Genomic DNA, 21,155 nt, shown 5'->3' on the forward strand with positions numbered 1-21,155 from the left:
GGAGGTCTTCTCATAGAAGACCCGGAGGTCCTCTCTTAGAAGACCCGGAGGTCTTCTCATAGAAGACCCGGAGGTCTTCTCATAGAAGACCCGGAGGTCTTCTCATAGAAGACCCGGAGGTCTTCTCATAGAGGACCCGGAGGTCTTCTCATAGAAGACCCGGAGGTCTTCTCATAGCAGACCCGGAGGTCTTCTCATAGAGGACCCGGAGGTCTTCTCATTGAAGACCCGGAGGTCTTCTAATAGAAGACCCAGAGGTCTTCTCATAGAAGACCCGGAGGTCTTCTCATAGAAGACCTGGAAATCTTATCTGGAAGACCTTCGTTCCCATTTTCGACTTGTCGATATTTTCGACTCATCAACACCTTTATCCACGACTATATTTCCAAATATTCAAAAATTGCGATACATTAGTTGGCGTGCAAACATTACCTAAATTTTTCTCATAGCATCCACACAATTCTAATTCCATAATCTCACCCAATTTTTTGTTGTTCTTACGAAATTTAGAAATTTATTGCACAATTTCAATATGTGCTTAATGCGATAAATCACATTCAAACAAATTCAAAACGAAATTGTTGCCATTTCGATTCTTTTCATCCTTCCTTTTCCCTCTCTCGCCTTGCACACTTTTCTTCCAATTGCATTCAAAATCTGTCCGTAAATAAAATCAATTGTATTGGAATACATTTTTTGGTAAATTGATTGATTTACAATGTAGACGAAATTTGTTAGCACCCCAAATACCAGTACATTCACACACTCAAATACCATTCCCTCTTGCAGAGTTAAGAAAAGAGAGTGAGAGAGGAAAAGTGATATATTTCAACATAACAACATTTGCATATTTCATTCTTAGAGCACAAGATGTGTTTGTGTGAGAAATTCGCATAACACATCTGACATTATGTAGTCACATTATACCGAGGAAGACAATTGAAAAAGCTGGTGTTTCAATTTATGGGGGAGATAAACTAACGTCTAACAATGCCCTGGTGTAACCAATTTTTTTTTTGTTTCATATTGTGCAAGTGATTATATACATCAGAATTTAGGAAGATGTTGTGGTACTAGTGGATTTGTTTGCTGAGGAAATTTGGTAGGGGAAAACTTAAATGGAAAAATTAATCATGTACGAGTACTTCTTACAACTGCGTACGTTGTAAGATGAACGATTTAAATTCATACTTCAAAATGTATGGTGTAAAGACATATTTCATAGTTATTTAAAAATATTCCACAAAAAGAAAATTCTTCAAAAATACCCTCAAAAATTCAGAACTATAGCCTTGAAAGTTTTAAAAGTATTCTTAGAATATTTTTATAAAATTTTCGATATTAGAAATAATTCTTTTGAAAATTATATCTTTAAAATTCCGTAAAAACTTAACTTGGTTTTGATTGTTACAAGATTTTTGGGGCGTCCCACTATTTCAAAATACGGTTTTGATTATTTTTTATATTACAATTCTTTATAACTACAAAATTGAAAATCATTAAAGAAAGTATTTTTCCAAAGTAAACCACTAAAAAAGTAAAACTCTTAAAAAACACGGAATAATTAACTGTACCTATACAGGGTGAGATGAAAAAACTGCAACCAAATTCAGACTGCTGTCATTTCATAGCCACTCGTCCGACAGCTGTTAAAATTATTTCAGTGACAACTAATTTTATTGCTTACAAACGTACAAAAGGATTTTGGTGAGAATTTTTCAGAAAAAATGTAATTCGTGATGGAGTTCAAGCGTGGTAGTGTGATTTCTTTATATTTGGCTGGAAAACCACAAGTGGTTATCGTAAGAGTACCACCTGTGGTTTTTAACTGTGAATAAAACTTTTGTGTCTCATACCATCGATCGTTACCGTGATACTGGTAGAGTAGTCCGACTTCAAGCACAAGGACATCAGCAGAAATGGTTCGAAAAGTAATCGAAACCCGCGTCGCAGTGGCCGAAAAATGGCTCGTGAGCCGGCAAATATTCGAAAATGACCTCGGAGTAAAGCCATTGAAATTCAAAAAGTGCAAGAACGCAACAGAAAGAAAGTAGACTCAAAAAGGCTAAAGATTGTGGCTTTGCTTGGTCGAAAGTGGTGAACTGCCGAATTTGGTTTGCTCCGATGAGAAAACATTCGTTGTCTAACAGTTTGTAAAGAATCAAAATGATCCTGTTTACTTGCCAAAGAGGTCAGCAGAAAATGTGCACCTTCGGTGATGGTGTGGGCCGCCATAACAGCCGATGGTTGCTCTCCTCTCGTATTAATCGACCATGGCATCATACTAAATACTGAATATTATCGAGAAAATATTCTGCAGGGTGTATTAAAGCCTTGGACACGCAAACATTTTGGCCGCAGACCTTGGACATTCCAACAGGACTCAGCACCATCGCACTCAGCACGCCCCAACCAAGAATGATTACAAAATAAGGTTCCTCGCTTTATTTCCAGCGCACAATGGCCACCTAAATCTCCAGATACCAATCCTTTGGACTATTGTGTCTAGAGTATTTTTGGAAAGTAAGGTTGGCACTAGAAAATAACAATGTGTCGATCACCTCAAGGAAACTCTTCGCCAGGAATGGACCAAAATACCCCGGAGCTACAGGCAGCGCGTGACGGTTTCATTGGCCGTTTGAAGGTCATAATTCGTGCCAAAAGTAACCAATTCGAACAAAACTAAACTTATTCCAAAATTTGATGATATTTCCGATTTTTTTTTTTTGCTTTCATTCAATAAAGTTTTAAAAAATGTAAAAATTATGGCGTTTGACTTTTTTGCAGTTTTTTATATGTCACCCTGTAAGTCCTTCGAAATATATTTCTTAAGAAAACATCATCTAAAAAATCCAGTATTAATCCATTAAAAACTCTAAGGAATGTGTGGTATTTAAACAAATCCTTGATCATATTTCACGGTATTCTTGAAACAATATTTTGAAAAACTTCGAAATGTCCAATAACTATAACAATTATACATTTTATATACAATTATATTTCCAAAATTTCCACTATAAATTCTTTAATTTTTTTTAAATTAAATCCATAATTAATTCTTTGAAAATATTTCTATATTAATTGATCAATTTTTAACTACTTAAATAATATTTGATAAAATCTACGATCTATTTAAAAAAAAAAATATTTGTTAAACTCTTTAAAACTTATCAAAAAATCCACGTTTTATTTATTTTAATAATTTTTAAAAATCCACAATTAGTTCTTCAAGTTAATTCCAAAAAGTCCCTGACGTCCGTTAAAATATTTAAAGAAACCCAAGTTAAAAAAGGCTTTACAAAAATATTAAGAATTCCACTAGGTCATCTTGCATAATTGTTTGAATCCACACTAGGTAACTTAATTTAAAAGAAATTCCTGATAATCACTCTTATAGTCCTCCAAATTTCTAAAGTTCCTTCTACTATCTGTTCTTTTGCAAAAAATAAAATTGATGAAAACTCGTTTTGAAGATTTGACAAATCAACAAAAATTGATCCAATGCCATGAGCATGCAAACAGATATGCAAACACGAAATGTTAACATTGGTGCATATTTTTCGTTTTTTGGCAAATACACCAGAATGTATTTATCCACGTGCCCAGCAACGGGAGACAGATATATATGATGCACAAATTGGCAAAAGAGAAAAAATATGATTTGTTTGTTTTCTGATGATATGTGACAAATTCTGCTAACTTTATTCAATGTAAATATGTGAAGCCACAGTGGTTATGTTTGAGTACAAGAAACTGAAATACGAGGCTCACAAATTTCAAAAATTGAAAATTGAGATAAAAGTACCTTCACTTGATGGGGAGGACCCCATTTTTTTATACCCTCCACCATACTATGGAGGGTATATTAACTTTGTCATTCCGTTTGTAACTCCTCGAAATACTCATGTCAGACCCAACAAAGTATATATATTCTTGATCAGCGTAAAATTCTAAGTCGATTTAGCCATGTCCGTCTGTCTGTCTGTTGTAATCACGCTATCTTTCGAACGAATTGAGATATAAGGCTAAAATTTTGCACAAGTGTTTATTTTTCTAGTAGGCAAGTTAAGTTCGTAAATGGGCCATGTAGGTCCATGTTTTCATATAGCCCCCATATAACGGTACCTCCCGATATTCGGTATTTTGATGATTTTAGCGGCATTATTCACCGGAATTGATTCACATTTGGTATTTGAAATTCGAAATGGATACTGCAGCCTATGACGGAAAATATTCTGGGCAGGTCCACGCCTTCGTATAGCCCCCATATAACGGTACCTCCCGATATTCGGTACTGTGATGATTGTTTTAAATTTGGTATTTGAGATTCATAATGGATACTCAGCCTATGACAGAAAATTGTCTGTGCAGGTCCACGTCTTCGTATAGCCCCCATATAACAGTACCTCCCAAAATTCGGTATTTTGATGATTTTAGCGTCAGGTACAATGCAAACCCAATACAATACCCACCGAAATTGTTTAAGATATCGTATTTGCTGTTAGTAATGGATGCTATAGCCTGTGACAGAAAATTGTCTATGCTGGGCCAGGTCTTCGCACAGCTCCGATATAACGGTACCTCCCTATATACGATATTTTGATGATTTTAGCTACATTATTCACCGTTTATTTCAAGTTTCGAATTTGCATATGGTAATGGCTAATGGCAAACAATGCCTATGTAGGTCCACGTCGTATTGACCCCAATATAACGGCTATATTCGGTATTTTTAAAATTTTAACAGAATGTTTTAAGGATTTTATTTTTTGAAAATTTCCAAATTCGTTGCAAATGGTGGAGGGTATTAAAAGTTCGGCCCGACCGAACTTACTGCTTTTTAACTTGTTGTTTTTTTTTTTTTTTTTTGAAAACATCGACCTTTTGTGTCGGAGGTACCATCTTGGGACCAGACCTTGAGTTAATAAAATTATTGAGATGTGTGAAATTTGTAGACAATCGGACTCTTACATCACATCTTATAAGAGTTGTAATTATTCAAAATGTTGACCGATTGTTGTGGAGGTACTTGATGGGCTGGACCGATATTGTCCATTTTCGCACCTGACCTAGCACTGATGAAAATATAAAGATTTGCAAAGTTGGAGAAAAATCGGATTATCGTTTCTCTTTCTGTGAAAAAAATATTTTTTGAAAATTTCGACCTTTTGTGTGGGAGGTACCTGAAGGCCTTATCATATACCCTCTCTAGCAAAATGAATGTGGGTATAAATAATAGGCCTACTGATTGTCTTTCGAAAGTCGCTATTGAATCAGGAATCGCTGTAAAATTACATTAGATTCAGATTAGAGCTCTAGCAGCAATAGAGCATTATTGTATTAATAATTTTTTTTGAGTATTTTTTGAAAATCCGTAGGCCTTTTCCCTAAAATTTGACCACTTTTCGCTTTGTTTATTTTACAACAAACTCATTTGTTTGTTTTGCTAATAAAAGAAAATTTAACACATTTTCAATCAATAAAAGTTACAGAATATACCTACAGAGGCAGTTTGTCCTGCAAAAAATTCTTCAACTCTTATCTTGTAAAAGTCAAAGTCTCAGAAGACTAAAAATTTTATTTAATATCCAACCCGTTTCTGTTTCACAAAAACTTCCCATAAATATTCCACCTTCATGTTAAGTCCAAACCAAACATCATCTCCCTTATTTGTTTTGTTAATACAGTTATTTGTTGGTTGTTATGGAAATTATTGTTCATACCGAACAATAACATCCATCGAACTATCAGACATATTGGAGACTGTCATCCATAATGGAGACATAGAAATGGAAAAATAACCAAACAACAAAAAACGACCAAGAAAAATGCAAACACTCCATACATGCCAAGAATTCAACATTCATATAATAATGAAGATGTTTGTTTGGCTTGTCATACGTGGCTGTATGGATGTGCCTTGCCAAGAACATGAAAACCAAAAATATGGAGTATAGTACACCCATGGAAGAAAAACAGAAACAAAGCTAAAACGAAGATAAAAACTTAACAAAACATGCAGCTTTTGTACGCTTACCATTTTGTATAAAAAAAAACACATACATACTACTAACACATGGATATTTAGTACATGCATAGTATAGTTTATGGATTTTCGGTTGTCGTTTCAGTGCATATCCTATTGGCTTGCATATCGTATTGGGATTGTTGCGTGTTGCTATATTAGAGATTACATTTTCTGTTACAAATGTAGAGAAAAATGTCGGAAACTGATTTTAAGAATATGAAAAATCCAATCCAAAAATAAAATAAAAATATTACATCCCGAGACCTCATTTTAGAAAGTCTATCCGAAATAGGGTTTAATTGTTTCTAAGAAGATATTTCAATGTCCTTCCTTATTACCGAATTGTTATGATTTCGATTTATAAATCTTAAAATGGTTTTTGAATGCTTTTCGAGATAGGAACCTGAATTTTTAAGAACATATTTTAAATGAATTCTGAGCTACGAGCTATTCGTTTATCTCAAATATTTTGGATAGGTAGTCCTACGGTAAATGGATGTATTTTTAAACAATATTTCCGGATTTTTACAATCTTTATTTACATTATTATACTATATGTTTATATTATATAGGATATTACAATACATATTTATTCATATAATTATTTCTATTATTATTATTATTATTTTGAAAGTATGTATGTTATTTATGTCGTTTTAAGAGTTTGTTTGAAAATTATGTTTTTAAAGGGCAAAACAAATATTATTTAATGTTTTTTTTTTTTTTTTTTTTTGTTGCAAAATGGTCAGGCTTATCCCTTTATTGTTGTTTTTATAAAAACAACGTTTGTTTATTAGTGGAGAACGATGGTAATGTTTACCAGGGGGTAAGGCAGGGAATACCTAGGTTTCGGAAAGAGCCACCAATCCTCATCAGTTCCCTTGTTTTTGTCTGGTTTTTTTTTTTTTTTTTTTTTTTTTTTTTTGTTAATCCAAGAATTTTTTTAAATAAAAATTGTAAGAACCCCGAAAATATAGTTTAGAAATTCATCCATTTGCTGTAGGACCATCTACCTAAACTATTTAAGATAAATGAATAGTTTGTAGCTAAGAATTCATTCGGAATAAATTTGCAGGTTTTTTAGATTAATTTCCCAAATGCCTTAAAAATCATTTTTTGATCTTTCGATTTGGAGGCAAAAACATGTCAGACCAAAAAAATTCTGAAAGGGGCCAAGATTAGGTACTCATTCGAAAAAAAGAGGATTTGAAACATAACATAAAAAACCCAAGACCCAAAATCAGGAAATCGGAAAAATTTGGAAAATTGACGAACTTCTTAGCTGATCGTCCTTTTCAAAGGTTAAATTCCAAAGGTAAATTCATTTCGAAAATATGTTATGATCGTCCTTTTCAAAGTTTGCCAACATAAATTCCTTTCGGAAATATGTTAAAAAAATAATAATCAGCAGTTTTTTCTCGAAACATTTCTAAAATCATTTGCTTTACAGTGTTCTTCCGAAAAATTTCTGAAAAAAGGCTACCATTTTTAAAAATACTCTAAAAGCTCGAGCATCTCTCTTACTTTTTTTTTTTTTTTTTTTTCAAAAAATCAGTACATCTGTTTCAGGAAAGAAAAAAACAATACGACTTAAGAAGACATTTTAGAAAAATTAAAATTTAAAAATTAATTAAAATTAAGTCGATTTACAGTCTTTTTCCACAGAACTATTTCCAAAATTTTGACGGAACTTCTTCGCTAAGCATTCCATAAAGACCCGCAGTACCACCAAAAAATTCGTGAAAACTATTCTATAGATATTCTTCGAAAATTCTTATTTCAAGATCCCATATCAAAATTGGTCTTTAATGCTCTTGTAACAGAAAGCCTTTAAAGTCTCATCTCTAAGGACCCACGACTATATAAAGTGTATTCTCAAAAAATATTCCCTAAAGACTCACGACTTTCAAAACCCACAATGGCATCTTTAAGCAGATATCCTTCGAATAATATTTATCCCTAAGATAGGGTAGACCTTCGGTAGGGTAGACGTTCTTTGAGAAATGTTTTTATGCACCCACCACGAAATAAAACATATCCTTCAAAAATATTCCTTAAATATCCCATATGTTCCCGTCACGACTTCAAGACCCTGGCTTCTATTTTCGATTTTCGTTGAAAGATTGCAATTAAAGTGTCATAATACTGACTAAGAAGTTCTATTCCAACATCTCATCTCAGAAATTTCTTCAAAAAATGTTCCACGACTTCAAGGCCCTGGCTTCTATTTTCGATTTTCGTTGAAAGATTGCAATTAAAGTGTCATAATACTGACTAAGAAGTTCTATTCCAACATCTCATCTCAGAAATTTCTTCAAAAAATGTTCCATAAAGACCGAAAGTGCCATCAAAGGTTTAATCGAAAACTTCCCTTAAAAAGCCATCCGTCGAAAATTTTTATTTAAATACCCCTTCTCAAAAGTAATTGAACAAATTTGGTTCAATGATCAACCATTGTATAAAAAAGGTCCTTTGAAAAATATTCCCTCAAGACCGCCAACTTGTAAGCGGATATCCTATTCCACCTCAAAAGTCAACGAAAGATTTATTTTGCAGATCCCACCCCAGAAAGTCTTCAAAAGTATAACGATTCACTATTGCCTTTGGAAAATGTTCAATAACGAACCGGGATTCCAGGTTTTTAAAAAATCAAATGCCATAATTTCAAAAAGTCCTTCAAAAATATTATTTTAAGATCTGCCAAAGATCGTATAATTGAAATCCCTCAAAAAATATTTCTTAAAGACCCACGATCTAGAAAATTCAGGATTATATCTTAAATATCCTTAAAGTACAGGAGTCCTTTCAAAATATTATTTAGATACTCAAGTTTGGCCTCATAGAGTCTATCCATATTCTCACATAGGAAATAATGCATATACGATTTTAAATCAAATATCTAACCTCATAATTCATTTGGCTATAATCCAAACCCAGAATAGAGAATCATTGCAATACAAAATAAACCAAAAAATTACCACCACTATACGTTTTTATACTCTCAACCACATCGCTACAGATTTATACGCATATGTCATTAAATATGGGGAAAACGTGCCTCATCGCCCCAGCCTCATCGTGCCAGTTTTAGACTCAGTAAAGGATCATCCAATTTTGTGCAATTCGGAATATTTTTATCAGTGCTAATTAAGGTGTGAAAATGGATAGTATCGGCCCACTCAGTCAAGTACCACCTCCACAAAAGGTCAACATTTTAAATAAATATAACTCTTATAAAACGCGAAATAAAAGTCCTGTGGTTGCTAGATCTGGACCACTCCTTCTAGTACCTCCCCCAAAATTTTTGAATAAGGCTCATAAAACCTCGGTACATCCCAATATATCTATACAATACAATAAGCCCATCCCATATCTTCTGAAGATGGGATATATCGGTCCACTCCTTCTGATACATCCCCTGCAAAATGTTAATATTTCGAATAACCAAAACGATCATAAAATACGAAATAAGTCCCAATATAATACAAATATTGGGACTTGTAAAATTTGGGATCTTGTGTAAAGATGGGATGTATCGGCCCACTCTTTATGGTACCACCCCCACAAAAGGTTAAAAAGTTGATTAAAAAACGACGATTAAATAAACATTATAATGTCGAAAAAAGAAACTCAAATGAATCTCTTTTATTTAGCTTCATAAACTTCGGAAAACACGATACACTGCAACCCTGCAGCCCCACACCCTTTCAAAACTTATGACTTCTTTTTACTCAAAATGTGGTAGTCCAGAATACCTCGAACTCATGATTGGCTTACTTCTTAGGAATTAAACATTTGCATTAAAAAACTATTGCATTATTTTATGTTTGTTTATCCAACTTTAAAACCGACCAAATATTTGAAGTAACGAACATTTTCTGACCAATTTCTTGGGGTATATACTAAATCGACAACTCTGCACTGTGCGTGATAGTGTGTTCGTATTATTATTTTCAATAGGGATAAATTTTGTGTGTAACTCTCTTTCGCAGGCACTTGTAAATATTTTTCCTGGTTGTAACATTCTCAAGGATATGACGACATTTGTTATTGCTGTTGTTGTTCTTATGGTGTTCATGTATGGAATCTGTTAGATTTGTTGCATGTACTCGAAAGAGTAAATGTATGCAAACATGTACCTTATAGTACACATTTGTTGTCGTTTGGGAAATAAAACGTAGTTTTAAATTGTTTTTTTTTTTTAATCTAAAGCATTTTTGTGCGTGACTAATAGCTAACGAACGTTTTGTGATTGACTTGAATAGTTTAGGAATTATGAAAATATTGTAAATGAAAAATTAACTTAGTGGGAAAATCTGAAAAGAGGATAATTTTTGAATTCTTTCAAATTGGTGGAAATATTACTTTTATGTCTTTGAAAAAGCGCATTCTCTTAAATTTGGACAACTATCCAAAAAAGCTATATTTAATTCCAAATCATTTTTAGATTTGTGAATCTGTGACCTTAAATGTGTTTTAAGTCTTTGCCATGAATTTTTCGCAAAAACAATAAACTCGTTCCAATTGCTGCTATTTCTTATTTTTGGCTGAACTTACCTTAATAAAATTAACAACAAGTCTGGTGCACTCGCTTGTAATGCCACACGTAATGGCGATGAACGTCCACAGGACTCAATTGGAATATCAATGAATCTGTAAATAAAGAAAAGAGAGGAAGGTTGTAATTCCAATTCGTATACAAATGTTATTTTCGACAATGAGGTACTAATGACATAGTATTACACTGATGCAGTTGAAAATTAAGTCCAAGGCAAATTAATAAAAATATCTGAGATCGAAAGGTACCAAAAATGTGGGCTATCTTTAGCGATGAACTGATATTTCTAATAATAATACAGACTTTTCAAATTTTTAACTGATATTTCAAAACCAATTTTAATACAACCTTTTGAAAATTGAAAGCTGTACACATAAAATAATAATCTTGATTTCAAGAGATAGACAGACAGACATACTTAAACAAGACAATTCTATTTATCCCTATTTTTTATTTAAACGATCAAGTTTAGATAAGTTTAATATATATTTGGAATATACAGAGTGAGATAAAAAAACTGCAACAAAGTCAAACGCCATAATTTTTACATTTTATTTTTTTAAATTTTATTGAATGAAAGAAAAAATGGAAATATACTTTTGGCACGAATTATGCCCTTCAAACAGCCAATGAAACCGTCACACGCTGCCCGAATGTTGCTCTGCGGTATTTTGGCCCATTCCCGGCGAAGCACTTGCTTGAGGTGATCCAAGACTTTGGTATTTCTTAGTGTCAAACTTGCTTTCCAAAATACTCCAGACACAATAGTCCAACGGATTGGTATCCGGAGATTTAAGTGGAGAAATGTCCCCGCGTCATTTGTAACAATTCTTGGGTGGCGCATGCTGAGTGCGATGGTACTGAGTCCTGTTGGAATGTCCAAGATCTGCGGCCAAAATGTTTGTGTGTGCAAGGCTTTAATACACCCTTCAAAATATTTTCGCGATAATATTCGACATTTATTCTGATGGCACGGTCGATTAATACGAGCGGAGAGCCTCCAATCGGCCATTACGACGGCCCACACCATTACAATGGCCTGCGCTTGAGTTCTGGTGGCCAACCGAAGGGGCACATTTTCATCTGATCTCTTTGTTTACAAACTGCTGGACAACGAATGTTTTCTTATCGGAGAAAACCAAATACGGCAGTTCACCACTTTCGAAGCAACTCTTTAGCTCTTTTGAGTCTATTTTCTTTCTGTTGCGGTGTAAGTTCTTGCACTTTTTGAAATTTCAATGGCTTTACCATTTTTCATCATTCCATCATTTTTCAATATTTGCCGAATGGAATATTGCGATATGTTCAGCTCACGAGTCATGCGACGCGGGCTTCGATTTAGTCGCTTCTTTATTTTTCGAACCATTTCTGTTGATGTTGCTGTTTTCTTCCGTCCACTTCCTTGACGTCGGGCTACGCTACCAGTATCACGGTAACGAGCAATGGTACAAGACACAAAAGATTTTTTCACATTTAAATGCTGGAGTGCTCTAAGGATAGCCACTTGTGGTTTTGCAGCCAAACATGAATAGATCACACTATCACGCTTGAATTCCATCACGAATAACTTTTTTATCTGGAAAATTCTCACCAAAATGCTTTATTTCGCTTGTAAACAATATAATGAGCTGTCACTGGAATAATTTTAACAGCTGTCGGGCGAGTGGCTTAGAAATGACAGCAGTCTGAAGTTGGTTGCAGTTTTTTTCATCTGACCCTGTATATGCCTAATTTTTATTTGAACGATCAGGTTTCGATTAAGTTTAAAGAAGTTGAATCTATATCTGGAATATACTTTATAGTAAACCCGACTGTATTGAGCGGCCATATTTCCACTTTCAAATGGAATTATCCTAGGTACTTAGTAAAAATTTCCAACAAAAACATACTCTCCCACAACCACCTCCTGTCAAAACATTACCAAATGCCATTAAACGATTTACAAAGATTTCACTCAATTCTGTCTGCATTAAAACACAACCGAACTTTCTGTTATCCTCCCCTGGATAATTCCGAACAACAATCTGTCTTAAGTTAATGTATTCCATCTGCATCACCCCTCATGAGCACCAGAAAAAAAAAACAAAGATTTCACATCGTGTTTATTGTTTAAACAAAATTTCTTTAGAAATAAAATCTTGCAATTGAATTAAGGCATTCTGCTGCAGAGATAAGGCAACGCAAAAACATATTTAACATCTTTCCATCACACCCTCGATCATATATTACACGCTACTTTGCACAACGAGACGAACTAACTGCTATTTGCGAATATAAATTGTTCTCAGAAAATACAATAAATTCCAAAAAAAAAAAAAAAAAACTTATTCCCTGGAGGCTTGATGCCAGGCAAACCAAAGAAACGCAACGAAACGAAACTGTAAAATGTAATTTAAATTCTATTAAGAATTTGTCTACAAATCATTTGATAAGTTGGCAGGCATTTGTGAGAGGAGTGAGTTTGTGTGTGTGTGTGTGTGTTCATGAGTGCTCATACACGCCCACACTCAGAATACAGAGAACAATAGCCAAGTAATAATAGCCCTTCTATCCCATTCTCTTCACATTTCAAATTGATACAGAAGAAAAATATTCCAGATTCATGTTTGTGGGAACCGAGACTCCGTCAATTCCCCAATGCAATTTCAGTCATATTTTTGTGAAGGGGGAAGAGGGGGAAAATGTCTGAACATTAAAACCTATTTTTTTTTTTTTTTGTACACAATTTACAAATACAGTTACTTTAAAATATGCCACTTAAAGTACTTTTAATGTTAACAAGTAGCTCTTGGAAATCTTCTTTGTCTTCTCGTTTGTCTGCGGTAGGTTTGTTAATATTCTCTAAGTGATGGAGACAGTTTAACAAGACGAAAATATAAGAACAAGGATTTTTTGGGACTTTTTTTATACTTAAATAAGATCTAAATGTTTCTGAGGCTTTTTTCAAAGAATCTAATTCAAATCATTTTTGAATAGGAGTAGAGATAGTCCCTCCTTTAAATAAGATAGAGTAGAGTGTTTACAGATGAGCTTATGGAAGTAACTCTGGACGACTCTGGACAGACAAGTTTCTCCGGAAGAGATAAAAGGAGACTCTGTAGAGTCTGAAACAAACTTTTAGTCATTAGTCGCTTGGTACTGTCTATATGGACGTGGCGAAAAGAGCCTTTTTATACGAGTCGGAGTTTGTCTTTATATAACAGCCGACACGGAAGCCAGGTTCTTACTCTCTTGTCAAAAAGAAGGCAGATAGTCTCTCTTTCTAGACAAACTGAAGTCAGTCGTCTCTCACTAGATAAATTGAAGCCAGGTTGTCACTACAAAAATAAGCCAGATAGTCTCTCTCTTTGGACAAACCGAAGTCTGATAGTCTCTCTCCAGAAAAACTTAAGCCAAATAGTCTCTCCCTAGACAAAATGAAGTCTGATAGTCTCCCTCCAGAAAAAACCGAAGCCAAATAGTCTCTCCCTAGACAAACTGAAGCCAGATCGTCTTCCCGAACGAAGTTGAGCCTTCACAGACGAGCGAAAGGGAGTCTTTACAGACGAATTAAATTGATTCTTAACAGTCGAGCGAAAGAGAGTCTAAGTTGTGAAACCGAACCGAGAGACGAGTTGAAGGCTGGCTCTAGAGACGAGCTTTAAAGACGAACTGAAGGCTGGCTCTAGAGACAAGCTAAAGGCTGATAGTCTCTCTCCAGAAAAACTTAAGCCAAATAGTCTCTCCCTAGACAAACCGAAGTCTGATAGTCTCTCTCCAGAAAAACTTAAGCCAAATAGTCTCTCCCTAGACAAACTGAAGCCAGATCGTCTTCCCGAACGAAGTTGAGCCTTTACAGACGAGCGAAAGGGAGTCTTTACAGACGAATTAAATTGATTCTTTACAGTCGAGCGAAAGAGAGTCTAAGTTGTGAAACCGATCCGAGAGACGAGCTGAAGGCTGGCTCTTGAGACGAGCTTTAAAGACGAACTGAAGGCTAGCTCTAGAGACGAGCTAAAGGCTGGCTCTAGAGACGAGCTTTAAAGACGAATTAAAATCTGGCTCTAAAGACAAGCTGAATCTCTTGAGGTAAGCTAAGAGAGTCTCGGTAGATACCTGCGAGTATCAATGGACTAGCTGACAGAGGCTGTTTAAAACTTTTTACATATAATTTGCACCAATAAATTTGTAATTCATAATATTCAAGTTTCTGAATCTGAATTGTAATTCGAAAATTATTTAAAATTGTAATTTGAATTATTTGTTTTAAATTCAAATTATTCCATTTGTAATTCGAATTCTATTATTTGTAATTCGATTTTTTATACCCTACACCACAAGGTGGTCAGGGTATTATGTCTTTGTGCATTTATTTGTAACAGGCTAAAGGAAACGAGATAGACCCTTAGTTCCTTTTGATGATCTGCAAAGAATCGCATTCTGAGTCGATTTATGCATGTCCGTCCGTCCGTCTGTCCATGTATTTTTGTAAAGAAAGTGCAGTTCGCACAAATCATTTGTTTGGCCCAAGGACAAACCCTATAGAAATTGGAGATAATCGGTCAAAATTTAGATATAGCTCCCATATATATCTTCGTCCGATTTACCGTTGATTGTGCACCAAACGTCTAATATTTGCCCAAATTGAATGAAATTTGGCACTTACGACCGAATTGAATCTAGAAGCTAGTATGTCAAATTTGGTGAAGATCGGTTCAGATATAGATATAGCTCCCATATATACTATTCATCGGATTTGTTATATTTGTTACCCACAGCCGTAATATGCACTCCGTAACAACGATATTCAGGGCACAAATAAGCAGAATATCTTAAAGGATGCAGGTTACCAGCTGACTTTTGTCAAGCCCTTAAATTTCTTGTTTCTATTTTTTAAATTAAACTTTTTTGCTTAACTCACACAAGGATTCTCTTTAAACTTTTTCTTACTCCTTGACACATTGTAAGCCTCTTCATGGAATTAAAGTTAATGTCATTTTTTTCTGCGTTTGGTGTCATTTCTTATTACAAGACAAGTAAAAATGTCAAAGATGACAGTATGAACAAGAAAAATTCTGTAGATGTGGTTGTCAAGGAAGCAGCAGCGACAGCACACAAGTGTTTATTAAATTATATGTGTGTGTGTGTGAGAGCGTGTATGTATGCATGTTCAAATGAATGTGTGTTTTTGTATCAACAACGCAACAAAAAATCTGAACCATAAAACAACAACCACCACATAACAAACAAAAAATACACAAAGAATATAACAACAATGTATTTTGTTGTTACCTTACATTTATTTAATTAAAATGAATGCCTTTATATGTTAGCTAACTGGAAGTTGGTAAGTTTTTGGAGACATCGAGAACGGCATGTCGAAAAAAAAGAGACAGCATTTTTTCTTTTTGGCAAGAAACGCCAAACACGCAATTTTTCTCTTGACATAAATACCATTAACATAATTATGTTACTGGAATGAATAATAAAGGAGACTGGTGTCCTGAAATGTCCTTTAATGTGGGCGCTCATTAAATTAAGAACACAAAGTGTTGGCTTTATACACTACATTTTGGAGGTATTTAAGGAGCTTTAGTTTAAACTTCTCGCATCAACACTTTAAATATGTATTTATTCGTCAATAGAAGCAGATACAAAGATCTCCTTAAACGTCTACAGCAAAAAAATAGCACTGCCTCATTTAAATTATTTATCAATTCGTTTTAAATTAATATATAACTCATACGCACATTCCATTTTTATAAGCAAATGTAAATTAACTTTACTTTTAAATTCTTTAAAAAGAACCCAATAAATTATATGAATTTAATTTCTACCAAAAAAAAAAAAAATCTTTTTTCTAATAAACTAGCTGTCTCCACAAGCCTCAAAGATGGTCAAAATCTGACCAAAAAAGAAACAACAAAAGACATACTTACTTGACCATACGTTCCTGTTCGTAACGTGCTATCCAACAGGGCAGTGTCATATCAAGACTTGTTGCATGATGTAAAAAATAGACCATGGCCCTGGTGTTTTCATCCTTTGTTGGCATATTGCCGGCAGGCAGGCAGGCGGTAAAGTCACACATGGGCAGACAAGTAGTCCAACATAATGGGGGATAAAGTCAATAAGAATAAGAAGAAAATATGTTAGTACCGAAATAACTCGCACCTATTTATCATTCATATTAATAAAAAAACAAGAACAACACATATATCCATAAAAATATTAGTAAGAAATAAGGTTTCCCATAGCGTATAACTATTATTTATTAAATTATACCCTCCACAAATGATGGAGGGTATATAAACTACATACAGGATGAGATAAAAACCAGTAAAGAAAGTCTTAAAGTCGGGCGGGGCCGACTTTATGATACCCTACACCACTTTGCTAATTAAGTAGAACTCCACATAACAATTAAAAATTTTATGGAAGAATTCAATCATACACGCTATGATTATAATTATAATTTAAAGTTCAAAGGACTAAATATGCCGAAGCATTTGTATCTTTTAAATTCGGAAATCAGATAAAAATATATTTGGGAGCTATATCCAAATCGGAACCGATCTCGATAAAATTTGGCAAAGATATTTCTGAGCTGTATTTGATATATTTCCCTGAATATCGTTGTTACGAAGTGCATATTACGGTTGTGGGTAACAAATATAACAAATCGGATGAATAATATATATGGAAGCTATAGCTATATCTGAACCGATCTTCACCAAATTTGACATACTAGCTTCGGTCGTAAGTGCCAAATTCCATCCCATTTGGACAAATATTAGACGTTTGGTGCACAATAAAAGGTAAATCGGACGAAGTTATATATGGGAGCTATATCCAAATCTGAACCGACCTCGATAAAATTTAGCAAATGTATTTCTGAGCTGTATTTGATATATTTCCCCAAATATTGTTGTTGCATAGTGCATATTACGGCGGCGGTGGACAAAAATAACAAATCGGATGAACAATATATATGGGAGCTATAGCTATATCTGAACCGATTTCGATCAAATTTGCCATACATATTTTCAAGCCTAATTTGGGTGTATAAGCAAAATTCCATACAATTCGGCCTGATATTACAGGTTTGGTGCACAATAAAATGTAAATCGGACGAAGATATATGTGGGAGCTATATCTAAATTTCGACCGATTATCTCCAATTTCAATAGGGTTCGTCCTTGCGCCAAACACAAGATCTTTGCAAAATTTCATCTGGATCGGGCAATAAATGCGACCTGTACTTTGTTTACAAAAATACATGGACAGACTGACGGACATGCATAAATCGATTCAGAATGTGATTCTATGCAGATCATCAAAGGGAACTATGGGTCTATCTCGTTTTTTTATGCCTGTTACAAACAAATGCACAAAGACATAATACCCTGACCAACTTGTGGTGTAGGGTATAAAAACTGAAACAAAATCAAACGCCATAATTTTTACATTTTAGTGAATGAAAGCAAAAAATGTCGGAAATAGCATCAAATTTTAGAATAAATTTAGATTTGTTCGAATTGGTCACCTTTGGCACGAATTATGCCTGAATGTTGCTCTGCAGTATTGTGGCCCATTCCCGGCGAAGCGCTTGCTTGATGTGATCGACACTTTTTAGTGCCAACCTTGCTTTCCAAAATACTTCAGACAGAATAGTCCAACGAATTGGTATCCGGAGATTTTGGTGGTCATTGTGCGCTGGAAGTGAAGCGAGGAACCTCATCATGTAACCGTTCTTGGGTGGCGCCTGCTGAGTGCGATGGTGCTGAGTCCTGTCAGAATGTCCAAAGTCTGCGACCAAAATGTTTGCGTGCCCAAGTCTTTAATACACGCTCCAGAATATTTTGGCGATAATATTCGGCATTTATTTTGATGCTACGGTCGAATAATACGAGCTTAGAGCGACCATTAGCTGTTATGGCGGCCCAAACCATCGTCATGGCTGGCGCTTGAGTTCTGATGGCCAACCGAAGGTGCACATTTTCAGCTGACCTCTTTGGCAAGTAAACGCGATCAATTTGTTTGTTTACAAACTGCTGGACATCGAATGTTTTCTCATCGGAGAAAACCAAATTCGGCAGTTTACCACTTTCGGCCAAGCGGAGCTACTCTTTTGAGTCTATTTTCTTTCTATTGTGGTGTATTTTCGGAATTTCAATGGCTCTTTTTTCAATATTTGCCGCATGGAATATTGCGATCTGTTCAGATCACGAACCATTTTTCGGTCACTGCGACGTGGGTTTTGATCAAGTCGATTCTTTACTTTTCGAACCATTTCTGCTAGTGTTGCTGTTTTCTTCCGTCCATTTCTTTGATATAGGATACAAATAAATTCGATTTTAGTCAATTTTGAGCATCTCAATATTTCGGCCAATATTACATGAATGGTGGAAAATGAACCTCGTTTTGAATAAATCTCATAAAATATGGAATATCCCCACTATAGAAGAGATATGCCGGCCCAATATGTACTTCGCACACAAATGGCCAACACGAATAGAATGAACAAAGTCAAATTTTGTGTACCGGATGGAGTCTGATGTTGGGTCACACATGTTTATTAACATCTGGTACATCCGGAATAAACGGTTCAAATTACTAATTCGTTAGAAAACCTTATTAAGCGAAGTGTACATCTGCATTTCAACTTGGGACATTAAAATACTTGTATAAAATTAAATATGTCTACACGGAAAATATAGACTCTCTCTCCCAAAATTTCGGATACAACCTAAAGAAAAACTTTGTCAAATTTGTTGAAATCGGTTCAAATATAAATACAGCTCCCATATATATATTTCACTAAAATTGTAAGATAAAAAATGGAGAAACCATGCAAAGTTTGCAAAAATAAATGAAAATTTGGACCAAGCGAGTTTCGACTACAATAAAGTCTACCAGGTGGAAAAAAGGCAAAATCCATTCAGAATTATAGCTCCTATATACGATTCATTTTATTTTATACTTCAGCCTTCTCAAATATTAATTATACAAGAGAAAACAAATGAAAACATTACGTTTTGCCGGCATGAATTTTGAATACACTCCACCATTTGATAAAAATAATATTTTAGAATATAAATATCGAGTCTAAAACACCAAATTTGAAACAATTCCGATGAAAAATTTTGCTAAGATCATCAAAACATCGAATATTGGTTTGTATCGTTATGTGGAAACCGTGGACAAATAGGGACTATGTGATGAACTTCAAGTCCGAAAAAATGTGACATAAGTTGTAGAAATATCGAATGTGTGAAGGTACCGTTATATGGTCGCTATAGCAAAACTTATACCTATATTTACAATGTCCTGCCACCAGATGTTCAACCCATTGCCAATTCCTTATTTCGTGAAAAAATGGGCGCTTTATTTATGGGGGCACTACACGAAAACGAAGACCTAAATTAAGAATGTTTTTTCACCATATGTAGATCAATTTCTAATAGGAAATTTGGAACAATTTCCTAGATAAATGTGGATAAATTCATAAAAATGGCGAATATTGGGAGGTACCTTTATATGGGGGCAATACGAAAACGTTGACCACATAAACTTTTCCGCAATCGCAACAAATAATTTGGGGTTTTGGCCATTAATAACTGGTTTTCATTTCAATCATTTATGTAAACACACAAACATTCAACAATTGAAAAAAAGAAACAAATAACATCATTTAAATTCCCCATTCCTCCCACCCCTTTCTTGGGTTTCATTTTCTTTAACTACTTCTTGTTAATACTTTTTAACATTGATATAAGCCGCTTTACCTGATCTCGAAAATCGCTACGCCATCCGGCAATGAAATGTGGTGCATTGGGACCAAACAAGGCACCCAAGAATATTCGTTCGAATGTCTTCTCGCATGCATAAATTTCCTCTGAAAAAGAATGAAATCACGAAAAAGAGTAATGGAGAATGAAAGAAGAAAAAAACATTTACAAAATATAATAATGAAATAAGGATAAGTGTAAATTAATGGCAATGTTTGCTTAATCCTTCTTTCTTTCTTTCTTTGCGGAACATATGAAACCATATGTTGTGTGGTACAAAGAGCTCAGAAACAATGCCAGTGTAATAAATTGTGTTAATTTCAGAGGTGGTGCAACATTGCGTATGATGATTGTTAATTCATTGGGGGTATAGTGTGGCGTATACGTGCGAATTGCAGGAGTAACATGTATACGCTTGGGAGTGTGTGTGAGTGTATTCTTCATGATTTAAATAAATTATGTTACAAATAAAGCAAATTTGCTACTTAGCTATTTTAGTATTCATAAGAGGGAAGAGTTGAATAATCGTACAAATGATTTAATGGAAAGGCAAAGTAATGAATGCCCTGCAATAAAATATTTAAGATTATAAAATTTCTTAAACATAATCTGAAATTCTTATGAAATTGTTTCTTTTTTATTACATTTCATAATTTTTATTAAATAAAATTTCAAAATTTAATATCCATTCAGTGGGGCATAGCATGAAAATCCGATGATTATCAAAATATTCACTGATGCATAACAAATTTAGACCTTTCTAAAAGCAGTGCTTCCATATTCGCTTCAATGATTTGCG

General features: G+C 34.4%; 1 protein-coding gene across 8 annotated transcripts in view; it reads right to left on the reverse strand.

The window, feature by feature from the left end:
- LOC101890633 (uncharacterized) overlaps positions 1 to 21,155 on the reverse strand; it is a 62,816-nt gene that overhangs the window by 34,645 nt on the left and 7,016 nt on the right. For all 8 annotated transcript variants that reach the window (XM_059123951.1, XM_011297654.3, XM_020039801.2 and 5 more), the window contains 3 exons: positions 20,354 to 20,463; positions 16,505 to 16,608; positions 10,586 to 10,681 (listed from right to left, as the gene is read on the reverse strand). In XM_059123951.1, coding sequence (XP_058979934.1) covers positions 10,586 to 10,681; positions 16,505 to 16,608; positions 20,354 to 20,463 — 310 coding nt within the window. The remainder of the gene's footprint in view (positions 1 to 10,585; positions 10,682 to 16,504; positions 16,609 to 20,353; positions 20,464 to 21,155) is intronic.

Source organism: Musca domestica, unplaced genomic scaffold (assembly GCF_030504385.1).
Source record: "Musca domestica strain aabys unplaced genomic scaffold, Musca_domestica.polishedcontigs.V.1.1 1, whole genome shotgun sequence".
Lineage (NCBI taxonomy): Eukaryota > Metazoa > Arthropoda > Insecta > Diptera > Muscidae > Musca > Musca domestica.